General features: G+C 46.5%; 1 protein-coding gene across 1 annotated transcript in view; it reads left to right on the top strand.

Annotated features, from left to right (window-relative positions):
* The first annotated feature begins 7,892 nt into the window (after positions 1-7,892).
* The window catches only part of KIFAP3 (kinesin associated protein 3), a 107,602-nt gene continuing 93,735 nt past the window's right edge, over positions 7,893-21,759 (top strand). Inside the window, exons 1-3 of the mRNA XM_006276127.3 lie at positions 7,893-8,022; positions 16,016-16,147; positions 21,263-21,417. Coding sequence (XP_006276189.1) covers positions 7,991-8,022; positions 16,016-16,147; positions 21,263-21,417 — 319 coding nt within the window. The 5' untranslated portion in view covers positions 7,893-7,990. The remainder of the gene's footprint in view (positions 8,023-16,015; positions 16,148-21,262; positions 21,418-21,759) is intronic.

Below are 21,759 nucleotides of genomic sequence, written 5' to 3' on the forward strand. Positions count from 1 at the left end.
AGTGGTCATCTAGTACAACCCCTGCTCGGGGCAGGAATATCCTCATCTAAGCCATCCTAGAGAATTGTTTGTCTAACCTGTTCCTAAAAACTTTAGGAATAACCTTAATGCATGACTACCAGGCATAATGCCTGAAACATCACAACACCCTTTAGCCCTGCCACAGGTAAAGCAGGGGGGAGAAGGTGCTGTCAGTGTCCTGTCACTTGATGTTCTTTGGGGGGGTGGGGTGAGGGATGGAGAAAAGACAGAATTCAGCAGCTCCTTGTATAGTGCAGCTTTCCTCAGCCCTTCAGTTGCTTCTGAGATTTGCAGCATCTGTTGTGAGCCTGTGGATTACAGTGATGTCACAGTACAGTCAATTGTGTGCTGGGCAGGAGCAGTAGTAGCCAAGAGGATTTTGCTTCAAAATGTCTTTCTGGCTAAGGCTGCCTTTGGATTGGGATCAGCAGCATGAGCTAAGGCAACTGGCATGTGGAAGAATGGCCACACAACTAGCCATAAGGGGCAGAATGCCAGGACAAGAAAAAGGCATCTTGGATCCTCTCTCAAAAATTGTAACCAGGTAACAATAACAATATGGATGGACAGGATGGGTTTGTATGAAACATCATTCTTGCTGCTTGGAATCCTCTCAAATGTAGGGTATGAAATGCTGCAGAAAGCAGGTTTCCAAACAGGGTGGAGTGACCATCTGACCCTCCACAGTTACTCTGCGTTATTTGTCCTTCTTGGATGTGCCTCCCTGCCAGGCAGATTCCTGCTAGCCTCTCTCAGAGCTCCAAGGAGCCACATGATTTATTTTCCTTGGTCCCATATTCTCACTCCCCATCTTTCATATTCAATATTATGCAAACTTTTTTTGGAATACTTATCCATCATATTTATTTAATGTAAGTTAAGCAACCTGACTTGGTTGGCCCTTGAGGGTGTATTTACTCTGCATAGTTACCCCAGCCTCCTGAGTTTGAGCCTTAGATTGTTCCTACTCTCCTCATAGAAAGACTTCTGAGGTGGGCACAGAAGTAGGCTTCAAGTCCAGCCTTGCTTACCTGGCTGGTGTGGGATAGCACCCAGTTCTGCTATCAATTTTCTGTGAAGATGCAGCCTAAATTACTTAAGTGCTTTCCCCCCCAAACTACCCGCAAAGAATAGACAAGATCTCTCAAAATTGCTTGGGATAAAATCTCAGAAAACCACAGCAGAAAGAGGCAACAGATATAGAGACACAAATGACTAGTCAAGAAGCAATGGGGATACAGTAATGTGGAGCTTTGCAACAATTACTCACAACTAGGCTTGAAGACCCAAGTGCAAATCACCTGGATTAACTGTGTACTATTGTGTAACAGACAGCCTGAGGCTCCTGGGTGCAGGAACATCAGGGAGAGCCTCAGGAGAAGAAAGTTGCCCATTATGAACTACCAGGGAACAAACACCTGGAGATTAACCTACTACAAGTACTTATTTACTGTTAGCTGTACTGTAGCAGCCCACTGGATTAGTGCCCTGCATGGGAGATAAGCTATTATTTCAACAGAGACCAGCAGTAGTAAATTGCCCTGAGGCTCAACCGGCAAGCTAAATCAGGGATTACCTGTGGCAGCTCAGGGAACCACATAACCAAACTGGGGCATGGCTTCCAGCCATATAAACCCAGGGCTTGAGCCAAAGTGGTCAGTCTGGCTCTGGGAGCTGCTGAAGAAAGAGCAGGCAAGTAACAAAAAAAGCTGCTTGCTGATGCCTGGGTTACCATGGGAGTAATGCATCTAGAATGCTGTTGACTTGTAAGGAAATTGGACTCAGGGTGGGGGGAGCAGAGTGATACAGCCAATGAGCTGGAGTTTGTGCTTAGACACTGCTAGGAAGTTGTTATAGCCAGAGGGCTTATCTTGGTGTAGAGTTTACACTGGTGGTTTGGAGGTCTGTTAGTGCCTGAGGGGCATATGACCACCTTGATCCCTGCCAGGGATCATGTTTAAGGCAGATGGGGCCAGGGAATTTTGGTGTGGCCCAAGAAGGGCAGAAAGAGCCCAGTGAGGGGCAGGGCCTGAAGCCCAGAATGGCATGGAGCCCCAAACAAAAGAGTAATGCTTGAGGTGGCCTGGTGGCCTTGGGGATGAGCATCTCACTAGATGTGGCAGACAAAGTTATTTGGGTAGATGTGATACCTCTTATTAAACCAAACGAATATCTGGGGGCCGGGGGAAATTATTTGCAAGCTTTTGGACACAAACTCCATTTGTCCAGCATGGGGAGACTCAGCTGGTGCTATCTGTTCTCCAAAGTAGAAAAGCTAATTTACAATAAGCATGTTTGACATCTGTGAGGCATGTGCAGAGCTGTGGGGAAGGTATGGAGCCCATAAGGCAACAGGTGCCTTGAAATGGCCAGGAACCCCACTTAATGGAGAGCTTGCTCTGATGGGAAGAGTCGGAGACAGAGAAAGGTAGGAACTGATTAGGGCTTGCTTTAAGCCCATGGGCAGTCTCCCTTTTCAATTTCTTAATGAGAACAAGCTGTGGCAAGTGAAGAATAAAGGGAAGGTATCTCAGAGATCAAGTTGGGCAGGAATCGTATAGCTGTTGGGGTGTTGCAGCTCCCCTGGGGCCTGGTCCTGTTACATATAGACATAGACTACATTTCTTAAGACAAGAAAAGAAAACTACACAAGCACTGCTGGGTTCCCACAAAGGAAAGTACGCTGGTGTGTACTCTAGTATATAGTCTTCTGTCCTTCTTGGTTCTGGTGGTTTGGGTAATAACAGACAAGACCCACTAGAAAGATCTCAAGCCATTGAGAGAGTTACCAACCAACTCCACAACACTACAGTGCCTTAAGGGTTTACATTTGGAGAGGAAACATGATGTGGAGCAAAAGCATAGATACAAGACATGGTAGCAATTTTATTAGTAAGAAAATGGTAAAATGGACTTGTGGGAAGAGGAGGATTAGGTTACAACTTGTAGTAAAACTTATATGCTATACAGAGTAACAAGGGATTGAAGCTGAGAGAAATACTCCTTAAAACTATCTATAAAATCAGTGTTTTTCACTTCATCCAGAGCATTCTTGAAAGCCCAGCCTTTTTAACTGTATTCTGGTTAGCCAGCATCTGGATGAAAGCAGGAAATATAGAATAAGTCTTGATTTCCATTCCCTCAAGATGAAAAACAATTCAATTGCATGGCAAACAGTTTGTCACACTTGCAGAATCTGGCTGAAGACATGGATGAGCTGAAGTCATAGTTTGATTGGCCTCTCTGGTCTTTTTCATGAGACATGGAGCACTTCACGCATGCTCCAATGTGTTGCATTAAGACTTCTAATGGGAACATTCCAGTGTGCGGCAGCATCTTGTGTATTCAGCATCCCTGCACCTCAAAATGGCGGTAGGGGCAATTTTAACTAAAGCTCATTGAACAAGTCCTGCTGGTGCCACCTTGAAATATGGGGTGCTGAATACACAAGACACTGTAGGAATTTTTAATTAAAGCAGCCCTTGAGAGCCGCTCTAATTAAAATGCACCCCCACACACCCCTCGCAAGCATGTATATAGGTGTCCATAGTTGGCTAAGTTAGTTTAAAGTCAAGTGGAAAGCAGGGGAAGTTTGCACCTTGTAGACTAATTAAATCTTTTTTTGGAACTCGCTTCATTGGACTAACTCTAGAATATTCCACCCAGCAAATTCATTTCCTAGACACTACAGTGAATGTTTGCAATGGCCACATTGTGTTGGAAACCAACTGACCACCACAGCTACCTTCATACCACCAACTTTCATCTTAACCACACCACTAGATTCACTGTCTACGGCCAATCCATATGTTACAATCATATCCATGCTGATCCCACTGGCTGGGATGCATGCTTTAAAGACCAGGAGCAGGGATTCCTACAATTCCAATACAATTCCAGAACTGTAGGCACTCGGATCAATAAAAGCACACTTGGATATCATGCTAACCTCCTATAATACCAACCCCGGGACAACAACAACAAAGTCTCTCTAGTTGTCACCTACAGCCCCCAGATCGAACACCTTAAATACATCATTAATGACCTCAAACACCTCCTGAAAAAGGACAAAATTAGTCTGTAAGGTGCAAATCTTCCCTTCTTTCCCATGATGCCACATCTGTGAACTGACTCATAAGAGTACATAGCTGGGACTCAACACTGAAATATCCTTACAAAAAATCCTTACCCTGATGTTAAAGTCTGGGGTGTGAAACTGTGATCATAATACAATACTGTGTGGTGACAAAAGGAGTTGGGGAGGGTAAGTGAGGACAAAAATTACCTTCTTTAAACCAGCCCTGCTGTAGAATGCCAAACTGCCCTTACAGCAGCAACTGTGGCCCTGTCAACTGTTGTCTAGTGTATAAGACTTGTTGGGAGTAGTTCAATAGTCCAAATGTACTTGTTGACAAAGCAAATGGATTAAAATTGGCTGCTGAACCACAAATTGCTGCTAAAAAGGTTTCATTGGGTTTCTGGAGTTATATTGGCACTCTCACAAACAAATGTATCTTCTAACTATTGGCACTGTAAATTGACCCTTGGCATTCTTTCCCCATGCGATATGGGCAAAGTCAAAGCAGAGCCTAAAAGGACAAGACTTGAAATGACAAATGTTTGCCAAATTATCCATTTGGAACTTCTTCTACGTTCTGCATGTGTTTGGATAAAGTTGCTCACATGTTTACATCTTTGAGAGATCAAGACAACAGAGCTTAAATAGACTGTAAGCTCCTTGGGGCAGGAACCATCTTTTTATTCCATGCTTGTATGGTGCTTAGCATCATAAGGATCTAACCTATGGCTTGGGTTCCTATGATTACAACTAATAGCATGGGTGTAAGCAGACTGGATTGCATGATTTGCCTCATTTGAAAGAGGCAGAGTGAGAAACTGCAAAATTATAAACATGTGGGAAAAGCATGATGTGCATGCCTATTACAGTATGATTGCCTTTTGGAGAAGGTTCATGTTTCTTTTGATTGGGAACTGGGGGTGGGGGGAATGAGCTGAGGACTGGAAGCCAGCTATTCTTAAACTTTGTCACAGGTGGTGACCACAGTCAAATCACTTCACCTATCTCTGCCACAGCTTCCCTGTTGGTAGAGGAGACAATGAAACACTATTGCCACAAACTACAGTTGCTCATGTGTATGCATTTTGTAGGATTTGGGGCCTATGTTTACACATGTATGTGTTGTTGCTTAGAACATGACATATTTGAAGTTTTTACTGGAAACTATAAATATTCAAGGATCATAAGCCAGGCCCCTACAATCATGCAACAGGCCTAAAATTCCTGGGATTATTTTTTAAATGATATGTCATCAGATCCTCGGTGTTTTCTGTTTTAGAGTCACATTTTCAATCTTTCTCTGTGGAGCCATGAAGTCAGAAATATACTTTTTTTTTTTTTAATGAAACCTGCTTCTCACACCTTCAGATGAACCTAAGGAAAAACAAGTATCACAAAATCACATTACAAATGTTGGTTTTCAGAAAAATACCAAATACTGAGAGACATGTGAAAAAGTTGTGAAAGTTTAGTTACCTGAATGGAAAGGAGCAAAGATCCTGAAATATCCCTTAGAACTCACACCAACTCTCAAAGGAAACTTTAGCAAACTGCTACTACACACAAACTTTTCTTTCACGTTGTCCAAAAATGCAAATGAGGGCTGAAATGCTTTCCTTCAAGTTTTTTTATTTCAACCTAGAAGCTTTTTAGTGAAGCTATGTGTAGAGCTAAAAAAGTGCCCAAAATATCAGCTTTATACCTATACTTCACTGAAACAACCTGGTTAAATCCCTCTAGTCCTGCATTCATCCCAGGCAGAAAAATAAGAGTTCCTGCATATTGCTCTGTGGGTACAAAACCTGGATCTGCAAAGGGATGTGTGAGGGTCTGGAAGACACCACAGCACTTAAGGCAAGAGTAGGTGTTTGTCCTGGCACCCTTGTGTCTGGGACCTGTCTGCAATTGGGATATTTTCTCAGCAGTTTTGAACAGGGTTCACAGTGTTGCCAACCTCTGGCAATTTTACCACAGGTCTCACAATATTTGGTGTTTTACTTCAAACCCCTGCTCCTGGAAACAAGTGATGGTGTGAAAAGCTCAGCTTTCATGGAAAAGAAAAATTCCTAGCATTCAGAATTGTGGTGAGGAGGTTGAGAGTATGACCTGACTGTAACCAAAAGGCTCAAGACCAGATGGCAAATAAGAGCTCAGCACTTCTTGTTGTTGTTGGGTTTTTTTGTTGTTTTTAAAAGATCTCGTGATTTTTGGTGCCTGACTCATGATTTGGGAATGCTAGAGGCTGGAGCTACTGGGCTCAAGTTACATTGGCCGCAGCTGTGGTGCAGACCTGGTGCTAAGGTTCTTGGTTGTAGTCAGTGTTGGTAAGGACATAGGCAACAAGGTTCTTTGGATAGATGTGGTATCTTTTATTAGACCAACTAAATAGTTGGGAAAATTGGCAAGCTTTTGGGTACAAACACCCTTCATCAGGCATAGGGAGAGTCTCCCCCCTGCCTCACACCTATTGTCTCCCATTCCCTCAGATCCTCACTGCTACTTATTTGCATTTGCACAGACCTGCATTGTGCATATTGTGCTTCTATTCTACCCAGGAGAGCGCACACAACACCAGCAGACTCGCCCTATGCCTGACAAAGGCTGTTTGTACCCAAAAGCTTGCAAAGAACAATTTTTCCAGCTACTTAGTTAGTCTAACAACAGATATCACATCTAACCACAGAACCTTGTGTGACCTGGGGGTCGGTTTAGGGTCACCTGTCCTATATACACTGAAACCAGTGCACTGTGGGCATGTCAGGAGCCTTAACTTGCCTCGTGCAGGGTACTTACTGCAACTCTAAGCACTGTGAGTGAACCCTTCATGCCAGTTAGAATCATAGAAAATGAGGGTTTGAAGGGACCTCCAGAGGTCATATAGTCCAATGTATTTCATTCTGTGGGTTGCGACCCAAAAGTAGTTCCCAAAAATATATGAAAGGGTTGCGAACAAACTTTAAAAATGGATCAACAAACTTAAAAAATGGATTCTCCTTTAAAGGAGAGAAACGTGGGAAATCATCACTTTTCCCTTGCAAGCTGTCGGCGTTCCAGCCTGCGAGGGGCTCCTCGGGCCTCCTCCTGCCCCACACACTTGGGGGCTGGGACCTGGGGGTAGAGGGCAGCGGGTCTAGAGTGAGGGGCACTGCGTCAGGACTGGCCATCAATGTTTACAAATGGGTCCTGGTACAAAAAAGGTTGAGAATCACTGATCTAATCCAACCCCCTGCTCAAAGCAGGACCATCCTCAACTAAATCATCCCTGCCTGTCTAGGCAGGCCTTAAAAACCTCCAAGGCTGGAGATTGCACCACCTCTCTGGGTAACCTGTTCCAGTGCTTCACCACCCTCCTGGTGAGAGAAGTTTTCCTAATATCCAACTTAAACCTCCCTTGCTGTAACTTGAACAAGGCACCCCTGCAAGCCTCAGACCTCCCCTCTAGCTGCTCCTGGGGTACCACAAAGGTGTGCTTGGAGCTGCATGGGTGGGAGACCCTGAGGGTGGGCAGACACTGTCCGGACCCAGCCCATGAGGCTACCAACAGCAGCCCTGCACTACAGCGGAGGCCACAGCCCTGCCGAGGGCTGACTCCGCCCCTGAAAGCCCGAGCTTGGCGATTCCCTTCCAGCCTAGCGGGTCATCGCAGGCCCGGGAGCTTCCCCCGCCGCGCCTCCAGGGGGCGCTGCGTGGCACCTCCCTCCGTGCCCAATCTCGTGCGACTGCCTCGCCAAATCGGTCCCGAGCGGGCCTCTCTGCGCACGCGCGGCGCTTGCGCATTGCCGGTCGCGGCGTGTGGGCGGAGCCGGCGCTGCCTCACCCTGGTAACCGCCGGCGCGGACAGCGCCCTGCTGCTCGCCCGGGCCTCCGCCCCGCCGGCCGGCCGGCCGCACCATGCAGGGGGAGGACGCCCGATACCTCAAGAGGTGACGCGGCGGGGATGGGGTGGGTGGGGGTCGCGGCAGGGCTGACTCCCCTCGCATCCAGGCCGGGTCCTGCCCTGCGCTTTCACGGGCTTCCCTTGCCCCCCATGTATAAGGATTTGGGGTGGGGGCTGGGGGTATTTTTCTACGTGTGTGGGAGGGTGGAGGCCGGGGGGCAGGTATCCCGCTCCTCTCTTCCACTCCCCACCCCGCGCTCTTGCATCCCCTCTGGCAGCCCCTTGTGTCCTTAGTCCCAGACAGGTGAGTGGGGGCGGGCGCAGGGGATGCCCAGCGCATCCCCGGCTCCCCCATGATTCAGCTGGTGACGCAGGTTGTTGCTGTTGTAGAGGATGGCGTTCTTGCCCGTGTGTGCTTTGTGCTGATTCAGTGAATACAGCCCCCCCACCTCCCTCCACTAATGGATTTAATTCAATGTGCGCCAGTCCCTGAGTTTGGTGTGCGCCAGAGCTCTTCTGTCCCGGCAGGGAGGTTCAGAAGAGAAAGGTTGCACGGGAGCGAGATTCATGTCACTTCCATAACAAAGCAGGTGAACAAAGCACAGAGCGATGTGGGCGTGTGCTGACCACCCAGCATGGCGTTTGTCCTGCAGGCCTGAGCAGCGATCCACATCTGGATGATTTTTAAAGTGGGCGGCTGGCTGCGAAACTTAATCTGCAAGAGGAATTCTTTCCTGGGTGTATTTCCCTTTGCTTCAGTTAATAATTTCCTTTGTGGCACTGGAGGCCCAAATAAGATATTGTTGTAGTGGACGGTGATAATGCTGAGTGCATCTGTAGCCCTGTACAGCTGTCAATTTTGAGTCGCTTTAAAAAGAAAAAAGTTTTTCGAGGCAGGAGCTGAGATGTGAACTGGTGAAAGAGCAAATTCTTTAAACAGGACCTTGCCCTCCTAGCTGGGATAGCATTGGCACTATGCATGGGCGAGGGAAGAAAATGGTTGTCCCAGCCATTAGAGCCTGTAACAGTCCAATAACTAGAGCAGGTTTTGTGACCCATTACATCAGTCCATGGGAGGGGGATAAGGAAGAAAATATAGCATCTCCACAGCAATAATGCCTCCAGTCAAGCTTGCCCACTCTATCCTGTTTGGGGGCAGGGCTCATGGGATGCATAGCACACATTCCTGAGAAGGGAAAAATCTTTGAGGAAGTGCTAGATCTCTGTGCAGAGCAACTCACACTGGCAGATTTCTCCTTCTGTACATTTGTAAATACTTCCTATCCTGTCCCTGAAGAACAGGTGTTGACTCAGCATAGGATGTCAAAGAGAAGTAGTGCTGGGTAGTTTCTCCCATGAGATTAATCCTGAGATAAATGGAAGACAGTGACAGAACTGGTATCTTTTAATTATCTCTCTTTAGGGTCTTGATTCTGGGAACTGTTCCCTTTGGATGAACCCCTCCACCTTGTGGAGACTCCACACAAAAACACATTGCAGAGCCAGGTGCAGACTATCCTATCTGCCCCAAAGAATTCCTAGTGGTGGAAGAAGTTGCTCTACAGAAGAACTACCAAGAGTACTCCTACTTGCTCTATGACAGTGTTTCCGAACCTTTTCCAGCCCAAGCCACGCTTACATTAATAAACACTTTCCATGGCATTTACCTATTAAGGCATTCCCCATCCTCATACCTATTGTAGCTCATTGCCATGACAAAGTTCCGCAGAATGTCTGTTCGTTTCTGATGGTACACTTTTGTGCCACGGTGCACTGGTTGGGAAACACTGCTCTATGAAAAGAAATATCTGAAAGCTTTAGGGCTGGCAACCTTGCTGGATTGCCCATACACCATGCTGACAATGGTCAAAACCGTCTTAAAGGAGACTGATGGGAGAGACAACTTGGAAAAGAACATCATCAGACTGCAGAAGGATCAGAAAGGTTGCTGAGACTTGACACAAATGCTTAATAAGTCTTAGATTAGAGAGAATAAAATTTTCCTCTGTTTGGTGTGGGCTTTATCCCTCGCTAGGCAGGGTTCATCCGTTAGGAAAGGAGATGGTCATGGTATAGATCTAGGCCTGCTGTGAACTGATCTGCGGCTCGCAATCTTTTTCATGCAGCGTTATTTTGTGGTTCTATAGCTTCTTCTGTTGGAGGTTCTCAGTGTCCTCCAACCCCACTTGGGACGCAGCTAAGTTTTATTTGCCCCACTTATAGAATGGGGACATAGAGGCACAGAAGAGAATAAGTAAGTCACCTGATGTGGGTTGATGACAAAACTATGAATTCAGAACCCTGGTAACATACAGCTGTTGCCATCCCTGCAGAGAAGGCCCCTCCTTTACATTGCTGGTCAGTTTTTGTTTATGACCAGTTGGGTTGTGGTTACTACAGTGAGGGGCTATGCGTACTGTTCCAATTTTCCTGCAAGTGTGTCACTCAGTCCTGGGGAAGCTGGATAGCCTTGGGAGAACTTCAGCAGCAAGATGAAGATCAGGGAAAGTGTGGGTCCCTTACTGAATGGAGGAGGCAACCTAGTGACACATGATGGGGAAAAGGCTGAAGTACTCAATGCCTTTTTTACCTTGGTCTTTAAAGGCAAGATCAGCTCCCAGACTACAGTTTGGGGAGGAGGTGAGCAGCCAGCTGTGGCAAAAGAACAGGTTAGGGACTATTTAGAAAAGCTGGGCCTGTAGAAATAATTTGGGCCGGACGCAATGTACCCAAGGGTGCTGAGGGAGTTGGCTAATGTGATTACAGATCAGCTGGCTATTATCTTTGAAAACTTGTGACAATTGGGAGAGGTCCTGGATGATTGGAAGAGGGCAGATCTAATGCCTGTCTTTAAGAAAGGGAAGAAGGAGGATCCAGGAAACTACAGACCAGTCAGCCTCACCTCAGCCTCTGGAAAAATCATGGAGCAGACCCTCAAAGAATCATTCTAAGCACTTAGAGGAGGAGAACGACAGGCAGCATGGATTCAGCAAGGGAAGTCATGCCTGACCAACCTGATTGCCTTCTATGATGAGATGACTGGCTCTGTGGATGTGAGAAAAGAGCGGTAGACATGATATACTTTGACTTTAGCAAGGCTTTTGATATGGTCTCCCATAACGTTCTCGCTAGCAAGCTAAGGAAATATGGGTTGGATGGATGGACTGTAAGGTGGAAAGAAAACTGGCTGTATTGTCTGGCTCAGAGGATAGTAATCAATGGCTCGATGTCTAGCTGGCAGCCAATATCAAGTGGAGTGCCCCAGGGGTTGCTCCTGGGGCCAGTTTTGTTCAGTGTTTTCATCAGTGACTGACCTGGAAGATGGGATGGAGGATACCTTCAGCAAGTTTGCAAATGACACCAAGCTGGGGATGTAGTAGATGCCCTTGAGAGTAGGGCTAGGTTTCAGAGAGATCTTGACAAACTGGAGGATTGGAACATAAGAAATCTCATGAGGTTCAATAAGGAGAAGTGAAAATTCCTACACTTAGGATGGAACAGTCCCATGCACTGGCTGGGGACCAACTGGCTAAACAGCAGCTTTGCAGAAAAGGACCTGGGCATTACAGTGGACAATAAGGGCACGCTGTTGGCTTACATTCAGCTTGTTGCGAAGAAGGCTAATGGCATACTGTGCTGCATTAGTAGAAGCGTTGCCAGTAGATCAAGGGAAGTGATTCTTCCCCTCTGTTCAGTGCTGGTGAGGCCACATATGGAATGCTGTGTCTAGTTTTGGGGCCACTACTATAGAATGGGTGTAGACAGACAAATTGGAGAGAGTCCAGTAGAGGGCAACAAAAATGGTTGGGGGCTGGGGGACATGACTTATGAGGAGAGGCGGAGGGAACTGGATTTATTTAGTCGGGAGAAGAGAAGACCGAGAGGTGATTTAAAAGCAGCCTTCAGCTATCTGAATGGTGGTTCCAAAGAGGATGAAGCTAGACTGTTCTCAGTGGTGGCAGATGACAGAACAAGAAGCAATGTTCTCCAGTTGCAGCAAGGGAAGTTTAGTTTAGATATTAGGAAAAACTGTCTGGAGCAAGTTACCCAGAGAGGTTGTAGAATCTCCATCCTTGGAAGTTTAAGACCCAGCTAAGCAAAGCCTTGGCTGGGATGATATAGTTGGGGATGGTCCTGCTTTGAGCAGGTGGTTGGACTAGATGATGTGAGGTCACTTCTAACCCTTATTTTTATGATTCTGTGATCGTCTGCCCAGAAAAGAGTGAATCACCCTTTATAATAAATGGACCAAAAGAAAATAATTAAAGTAGACATGGGCATCAATTGGAATGTTTACACTGCTTAAATGGCAGAGAATTGGGGGGCGGGGGGGGGGGGGGGAGGAGAGGAACGCTGAGTGCCAGAGGCAGGATACTGAGTGTTGGAAAGTCTTAAGACGCATGGGGTTCTGCTATGGTACAGGCTGTTGTTACCATAGTGGCGACTGCCACCATTTTGATGCCCCCTCTCAATTGGCATTGGGCTGATGCCCTATGTGCCTATCCTTAGTTATGCTACTGATAATACATGTCTTAGAAGCAAGAATCAAAGGCTAAATTCAGATTTGCTAGCACTTGCAGCTCTCTCTGTTGTTAGTGGCTTTCAGTACTGCTCAGTTTCAGGTGAACAGTCTTGACTGATTTGGTATGAAATGTGAATAAATATAAGAATGGAAACAAAGCCATAAGATGCCATTGCATGTATATATAGGTAGGGCATGGAAAATTGTTTAATGTTCTATGTCAGAGTTGTAGAAAGTTGGTCTAGGCCTTTCTACAAATTTTCCCATCCTCCCAACACGGACTCTTGAGCAAAATAGTCCATCAGGTTCCATAAATTGCTCTTCCTCTCCCAAACTCCCTTACATATTAGCCCTAAAACTGTAAAGTGCTGAGCACCCTCAGTTCTCACAGCGTGCAACAGGAGCCAGGTGCGTTTAGCCTGTTGTAATATCAAATCCAGTGCTTTTCTGAAGTATGCTGTACTCCACTTATCAGTGTATTATTTTCTTGATTGTATAACACAATCCCAGTCCTAATTTAAGTGTGCTTACATATAACAAATATTAATTATCTGCATATTGGTTAAGTGATAATTGACGTATGCTTCTAGAAATTCTTTGGCTCTAATATCTACTCTGTGAAGTAATTGTAGTCTGTTTAGTTGAATGATAGGTGAAACTGATTAGGGATGGTCAATGTTGTCACCTAAATCAGCCCTGAATGACTAGGTCCTGTCAATTTCCAGGTTTTTAGAGGCCTGAAGATTATGAGGAACAGGGTAACCAGCCTTAAGGGGGTTTGAAAATCTTAGCACAAGCTGTTTCTGTAGTTGATGAGTTTTGTTTGTGTAAGTACCTAGCCTTTTTTTAGTCCCCAGGCTAGGCATAGGATCCAAGTACAACTGTAATCTCTTGCTACACGTTGCTTAGGGCTGTGCGAAGCTTTGGTAGGCTGATTCAATTTGGCGGAGATTCGGCCTGAATCCTAATCAAATCAGAAGACCCCTTAATCTCTCCAAATCGAATTGGAACCCTCCAAATCAATTCAGAAAGATTAGGAGAAGTTTGATGATTTGGACATAGACACAGCTTTAAAAGTTTTTTCTACATACCTCAAGGTACCAGGTGGCTTGAGTGCTGAGATGCTGGGGCGGATGGAGCATTCCACAGGGGCTGGTGTCCCCAGCGTGTTCAGCAACAGACCTGGAAGTAGACCAGAAGCACTCTGGGTCCATCAGGGAGCATGCGGGTGACCCCCCCCCTCCTCAGTGACTGACCCCTCCTGGGTCTGGGGGGGGAAACCTGGGGTCCCCCTATGGCCAGTCATTGAGCTGGGGGGGGAGGAATGTGAGCGTACTCTTGGCAGCAGACCCAGAAGTGGACCAGAAGTACTTCTGGAGGCAGTACTTCCGGTCCACTTCTGGGTCTGCTTCCGGAAGTACTAGCCGCCCCCCCCCATGCTCCTGTAAGATGCTCCGTCCACCCCACCATTGCAGCATCCATGAACCGTGCCTGGTACCTCAAGGCATGTAGAAAAAACATTTAAAGCTGTGTCTATGGCCGAATCGCTGATTCACCGAATCACGATCAAATCTTCAGATTTGGATTTGTCCGAGTTGAATTGGGACAGCAACCTGAATCAACAAATCAAATCACTATCCCCAATTCGGCCCAAATCCGAATTGAATATGGCCCTTTTTGCACACTCCTAATGTTGCTAAATACAACGAAACAGGTTTGTGACTAGTGAAACATGTTCCCAGTTTCCATTTATTGGTGGTAGTGGTGAATTTTGAAAAAAATGACAAAGCTAACTAAAAAACTTTGAAAATAATCCCAGCATAAAATACGGAAATTTTAGACTCTATTTTCCAGGGTTTTTTTACCAATTTTTTTTCATTTGTACTACAGAGATCTGTGGTCTAACGCAGTGGTTTTCAACTTTTTTTGTACAAGGACCCATTTGTAAACATCAATGGCCAGTCCTGACCTCGTGCCCTTCACTCCTGGCCCCTGCCCCCGCAGTGTGTGGGGCGGGGGGGGGGGGGGGGGGGGGGGGGGGAGGGGCAAAAAGCCCCTTGCAGGCTGGAACTCTGGCAGCCTGCAAGAAAGAAGTCACTGTTTCCCACATTTTTTTTCCTTAAAGGAAAATCCACTTTTAAAGTTTGTTCATGATCCTTTCATAGATTCTTGCGACTCACTTTTGGGTCATGATTTATGGTTTGAGAAATGCTGCCCTAACAAGAGAGATTAGTGAATTCTTACAGGATCATCTTGAAGTTCTTCATTCTCTTATTCTAGTTTGTAGAATTGTGTGAAGTTTTTAATTCCTAAGATGTGGCCAGTCCTACTAACAGGATATCTGGGAAGTGCCTGCGGATACGTACAAAAAGGTAGGTAGCTGGATTAGTCTCAAGTCAAGCAGAAGGCCAGGCAGGGTGGCACTTTCAGCTATGAACAAAGGATGCATTTGTTCTGAGAGCGCGCCTTTTGTCCCAGGATTGCACAGATGTACATGTCCACTGAAGGAAGGTGGGAAGGAACCTCACAGGGTCATATAGTCCAATCCTCTGCTCAAGGCAGGATCATCCCTGACTAAACCACTCCAGCCACGTGTCTTCTATCTAACCTCTTCTGAAAACTCCCCAGGATGGAGATCCCACAACTTCTCTTAGTATCCTTTCCCAATGTTTGGTCTCCCTCATAGTCAGAAAGTTCCTCTTAATTTCCAGCCTAAATTTTCTCTGCTGGAGCTTCAGGCTATTTCTCCTTGTTTCGTCTTATGTCCCCTCTGTGTAGCCACAGAGAAAAATCCATTTCCGTCCTCCCTGTAGAGGAGCAGCTGAATGGGCCTTGGATGTTATAATTCGTGTTGTTTTGTCCAGTGATTTCCTGATCTGTGTTTTATGAGGGGGCACAGCTAGCATCTAGATCTGTAACAAGGTCTGGTGGCTTGGTGAGAATTGGAGCTAGTTAGTCTATTGCTGAAGAAATGTAATTTGAGGTAAGGAGGGCTAGTAAGTCAAAACAGGCTTCTTCCCTAAGGCTACCTTGAGATACATATGAGTAAATTCAGGTTGTTCAATCTCTGGTAAAGCTGGGGATCTAGAAACAAGTCTTTCAAACACAGAGTTACTTAGGATCTTGAACTCATTCTCTGATCTGCTGACTTCTTTGGGGGCATATCTCTCTTTTGTTCAGAGGTCTCCCCTAGCATGCTGTGTCTTTAGTGGAGGCATTCTGTAGGCAGATAGACCTGTAAAACAAAGATAGATCCACCTTCCTAGCCTCTAACACCTATGACTGGGACCTCACAGTCGATTTGGTACATTTGCACATACTAGGTATTATAAACACAAAGGTGCCATTTGTGCTAAGATTCTCTGCAGATAAGATGGAGGAAAGTGCAAATGGAAAAAAAAAGACCCAGGCTGCATTAGTGCACGGTAGGATCAGTGTTTCATAGTGACTTATACACTTGTATGTCTCTTAGGCTTTTGCTTTAACCTTCAATGTGTTTGTTTTTTCTGCCCTTCAGGAAGGTCAAAGGAGGTAACATAGATGTACATCCATCTGAAAAGGCCCTTGTCGTTCATTATGAAGTGGAAGCAACTATTCTTGGTGAGATGGGGGACCCCATGCTGGGGGAACGCAAGGAGTGTCAGAAAATGTAAGTTTCAAGTACATTTTTTTAATTATTTTTGGAAGACAAAAATCTGAGGACTTCTAATTCCGGAGTCTTGAATTATAATATCCTGTTGTTTCTTTTGTGTTACTGGTACTTTATCAGACTTAACACCACCTTAAGGAAGTGTTTGGAATTCTAGAAGTAATCTGTAGATTCATAGATGTTAGGGTTGGAAGGGACCTCAATAGATCATCAAGTCCAACCCCCTGCATAGGCAGGAAAGAGTGCCGGGTCTAGATGACCCCAGCTAGGTGCATATCCAACCTCCTCTTGAAGACGCCCAGGGTAGGGGAGAGTACCACCTCCCTTGGGAGCCCGTTCCAGACCTTGGCCACTCGAACTGTGAAGAAGTTCTTCCTAATGTCCAGTCTAAATATGCTGTCTGCTAGCTTGTGGCCATTATTTCTTGTAACCCCTGGGGGTGCCTTGGTGAATAAAACCTCACCAATTCCCTTCTGTGCCCCCGTGATGAACTTATAGGCAGCCACAAGGTCGCCTCTCAACCTTCTCTTGCGGAGGCTGAAAAGGTCCAGGTTCTCTAGTCTCTCCTTGTAGGGCTTGGTCTGCAAGCCCTTAACCATACGAGTGGCCCTTCTCTGGACCCTCTCCAGGTTATCTGCATCCCTCTTGAAATGCGGTGCCCAGAATTGCACGCAGTACTCCAACTGCGGTCTGACCAGTGCCCGATAGAGGGGAAGTATCACCTCTTTGGATCTATTCGTCATGCATCTGCTGATGCACGATAAAGTGCCATTAGCTTTTCTGATGGCTTCGTCACACTGCCGACTCATGTTCATCTTGGAGTTTACTAGGACTCCAAGATCCCTTTCCACTTCCGTGCCACCCAGCAGGTTATTCCCTAGGCTGTAGGTGTGCTGGACATTTTTCCTCCCTAGGTGCAGCACTTTGCATTTCTCCTTGTTGAACTGCATCCTGTTGTTTTCTGCCCACTTGTCCAACCTATCCAGGTCTGCTTGCAGCTGTTCCCTGCCCTCCGGCGTGTCCACTTCTCCCCATAGCTTTGTGTCATCCGCAAACTTGGACAGAGTACACTTCACTCCCTTGTCTAAGTCGCTGATGAAGACATTAAAGAGTATCGGTCCAAGGACCGAGCCCTACGGGACCCCACTGCCCACACCCTTCCAGGTCGAAACCAACCCATCCACCATGACTCTCTGGGTGCGACCCTCTAGCCAATTCGCCACCCACTGGACTGTGTAGTCATCCAAGTCACAACCTCTTAACATGTTCACCAGTATGGGGTGGGATATCGTAATGAAGGCCTTCCTGAAGTCTAAGTATACGACATCTACTCCTACTCCTGTGTCCAGGCGTTTCGTAACCTGGTCATAAAAAGAGACTAGATTAGTCAGGCATGATCTGCCTGCTATGAACCCGTGCTGGTTTCCCCTCAGCATAATTTGTCCTGCTGGGCTCTCGCAAATGTGAGCCTTGATAATTTTTTCCAAGACTTTGCCAAGGATGGAGGTGAGACTGACTGGCCTATAGTTTCCCGGGTCTTCCTTCCTCCCCTTCTTAAAAATGGGGACCACATTGGCCCTTTTCCAGTCCTCCGGGACTTGGCCCGTGTGCCACGAGCGTTCAAATATTCCCGCCAGTGGCTGTGCAATGACATCGGCCAGTGCCTTCAGTATCCTCGGATGGAGCTCATCCGGGCCTGCTGACTTAAAGGCATCCAGTTCTTCCAAGTGACTCTGCACCATCTCAGGGTCTACGCATGGTAGTCTGGCGCCATGCTGCTGCCTCTCTACAATCCCAATGAGAGCCTTGTCCTGCCCCTCACTTAGGAACACTGAGGCAAAGAACTCGTTGAGGAGTTCAGCCTTGTCCCCCCTGTCCGTCACCAATTGCTTCTGTCCATTTAGTAGGGGTCCTATTCCTCCCTGGGCCTTCCTTTTACTCCCTATATCTCTAAAAAACAATTTCTTGTTGTCCTTTACTTGGGATGCCATCCTCAGCTCTACGGTGACTTTGGCCCGTCTAACTGCCTCCCTACAAGCGCAAGCAGAGGAGGTATACTCCTCTTTGGTGATCTCTCCCTGCTTCCACTTTTTATGTGCCCCCCTTTTGGCCCGTGGGCTGCCCTGGATTTCTCTGGTCAGCCAAGGAAGCCTCCTGGCCCCTTTCCCTCTTTTTCCACGCGTCGGGATTGTCTCCCTTTGTGCGAAGGATCATTTACTTAAGGCACAGCCACCCTACTATGTGCATAGTAATATTAATACTTACCATATTTACTTGAATACAAAATGAGTTTTTCTCTGTCTAATCAGCTGGGGCAGTGGGAATGTCCCTTGTTTTAAATTTGCACACAAGGAATCCTCATTAAGTACATAATCTATCATTAAACTGCTGCCAAAAGCAGCATGTGCTCAGGAATGGAAACTAGCTATGAAGTTGATTTAAATGCAGCCAAAAGTGAGCCTGATGATAAAACACATGGCTCATTATGCAAGGTACTGCAATACCAGGCCATCACTTGGAGAGGCTGAAGCAAGCTCTGACCCCCTCCCCTGGTGCCAAAAATGCTGATTATAACCTTTTTTATTGTCTACCTGCAACAAACCCAAGCTGGCTATCCCTCAGGATGTTGCCTTTGGCCAGTCTGTTAAGAATGACCTCTTTGATAATCTTTTCTAAGACCTTTCCCGGGATAGAGGTCAGGCTGATGGGCCTGTAGTTTGCCGGATCCACTTTCTTGAAGATAGGCACCACGTTGGCCTTTTTCCAGTCTTCGGGCACTTCACCAGAGCGCCAGGAGTTCTCAAAGATCCATGCCAGGGGCTGAGCTATGATGCTTGCCAGCTCCTTGAGTACCCTGGGGTGTAGATTGTCAGGGCCTAGTTTCCCACTGCAGGCTTGGGCTCCCTGCCCTGCTGCCCTCCCCTGGGGGCCTCTGCGACCCAGCAGGTGGGACCTGATGTTGCAGGGCAGAGTGGGGCCAGGCAGGGAAGCTTCTTGCCACTTCTGCGAGCCTCACGACAGCCTGGTGAAGCACTCCCTGCATGCCCAGGAGCAGTGGCATGGAGTTGTGCCCCTCACTGCTGCCAGATGGGTAGGGAGCACCTCATCAAGGCAATGTGGGGCTCGCAGCGGCAGCAAGGAGCTTCTTCACTCAGTCCTGCCACACTGGGTCCCACCGGCTGGGCTGTGGAGACCCCAGGGGCAAGGCAGCAGAGCAGGGAGCCCAAGCCCGCAGTGCGCAGCCTGTCCCTGCTGCCACAGACTTGGCTCTGGCTGTGCCACCCACAGGGGAGGGGCAGCCGGGCTGTGCGCTCTGCTGTGCTGCAGCAGCTACTGCCTCCCATGGGCAGCAGCTTAGGCGATGCTGCGGTGGGGCAGGGGGCTGCAGACCCAGGTCCCTGGCTCTGTAGCCCTGACAGCTGGGGATCCCCTCTAGCAGAGCTGAGGCATAGGGGGCGGGGGGGCAGGGGCGAGGGGCACCAGCAGGGCGGAGGGGCTGTGCATGGGGAATGAGGGGTACCTTGGGGGGGGGGGGGGAGGGCTGTGGGTGGGGAGTGAGGGGCACTGGTGGGCTGGGGGCTGTGGCTTAGGAGTGAGGGGCCTGGGCCTGCGTCCTGTGAACGAAGGGGACAGGGGGATCTCTGATTTTTCCATGATAAAAATCCCAAAATCAAATGCCAAAATTTATAGGTATTTAGAATTTATTTTATTATAGTGATTGAGGCACTGGTAGGCTTCCAAATTGCTTTAAAATTGCAAATATAATTAATAAAACGTGTTCAATTGATACCTCTATATAGTGACATTTCATTTTAATTGTTGATTCTGGGGTTTTTTATCAGAGAATTTGCTAATATATGTTTTATCAGAGAATTTGTGATTTTGAATGGAGAAAACCAGGATCCCTGCTGAGTTTGGAAGGGAAGATACTTGCCCAACAGTAGAGCCACACAGGCTTGAACGCTCAGTCAAATTTGGAACTTGACTATTGGGCTTTGCCCAATTGAATCTGGACCTGATTGGCTGATTTGGCCCTCAGAACGTAATATATTTTTAAAATATTGTACTATATATAGGTGGGTACAAAAGTGCTACTTAAAAGTATATTTATAGAGTACCTGTGCTAAAACTTGCAGCAGTTTTGGAAAAGGTATAATGTGCATTAATTCTGGGTGAACTAAGTCTGCAGATACCATATGCAGATTATTACAGGTTTGTAAAATCACTATTCTCAAATTTGTTCCTTACTTCCTGTGCTCAGGAAGAGCAGGGTCTGAGAATAAGGAGAGGAGGAAGGAACTGCAGGGTGAAGAAGTTGGGGTGGGGAGGGGAAGAGGGCAAAAAACCTGACCCCCAATGGCGAAGGGTTTTGTGGATGTTGAGAGGGATGAAGAGCAGGAATGGCTGAGTGTTGTGTTGAGAATAAGGATCAGGAAAAAACATTTCCCTTATATAAGATAAGTATTATTGCAGAATTTTTGAGTACATTAAACATGTGCCTTTGGTTTACAATGACCTGACTTTATTGCCATCTGAGACTTGGAGTTCCTTCCATTCTACCTTCTCATCTGTCTGCAGATATCTCCTTTGCTCACTGTCTGTTACTCATAAGGTCTATAATTTTGCATGGCTCATAAGGAGAAAAAAAAATCTCTTTAAAGTGGGCAAATACAATGTGAGGACACCTTGAGGCACAGCTGATGCACACTGGAAATTTTATTCATAGGGGTACCTTTTTCTGTGTTGTACTTCGGGAGTGTCGCATTATTAATAGCCATTATGAATGCCATCTCCAGATCACTTGTGATAACTACTATGCCTAAGTTGGATAACAGGCATTTGCTTATATAGCCATATTGCAAAGACTGTGTCTTGGTCAGCTGATAAATACCCCTACCTTATTAAATCAATTTGACAGGCATTTTCTTGTCATTCTGGAGCTCTGAGTGCCACCATTTTTTGACTTTGGTTGTTGCAAACTTCAGTCCAGATATCAGAGGTCTCTGGATTATTTTTGCTTTGAAAAATTAACGAGCATACGAGTTTAAATTGAGTGGTTGAAGTTGGTTTTCTCCCCAGCTGGTGTAAGATTTTTCTGTTTGAACTGTTTTACAGCATTCGGCTGAAGAGTCTCAATGCAAACACAGACATTGCCTCCCTGGCTCGTAAGGTGGTTGAGGAATGTAAGCTCATTCACCCCTCCAGACTAGCCGAGGTAGAACAACTGCTGTACTATCTGCAGAACCGCAGAGATGCCTCATCAGGGAAAGGTAAGTGGTACAAGGATTAGGGTAAAATGTGGAGCTAGTGTATAGTGACACTGGTGATGTTTTGTATTTTGGGTTTTCTAGTTTAGAAACTCCTTTGCTTGCTATGGGGAAATTTGAAGGGTGAAGAGGACAGGAGTAGGGAGGGGTGTTTATAATATACATGAAAAAATTGACAGAAACTTGTGGGAAAAGAGCAGCCATTTTGATGATCCAAGTACATTTTTCTTTTCATTAGTCAAACTTAATGTTGGTGCTTCTCTTTTGCTTTGTCTCTTTCAATTAAAATCTTCTGTTCTAAATTCTGCAATAACTGTTTCAGATGGTGCCAGACAGGTGACCTTA

Source organism: Alligator mississippiensis, chromosome 5 (genome assembly GCF_030867095.1).
Source record: "Alligator mississippiensis isolate rAllMis1 chromosome 5, rAllMis1, whole genome shotgun sequence".
Lineage (NCBI taxonomy): Eukaryota > Metazoa > Chordata > Crocodylia > Alligatoridae > Alligator > Alligator mississippiensis.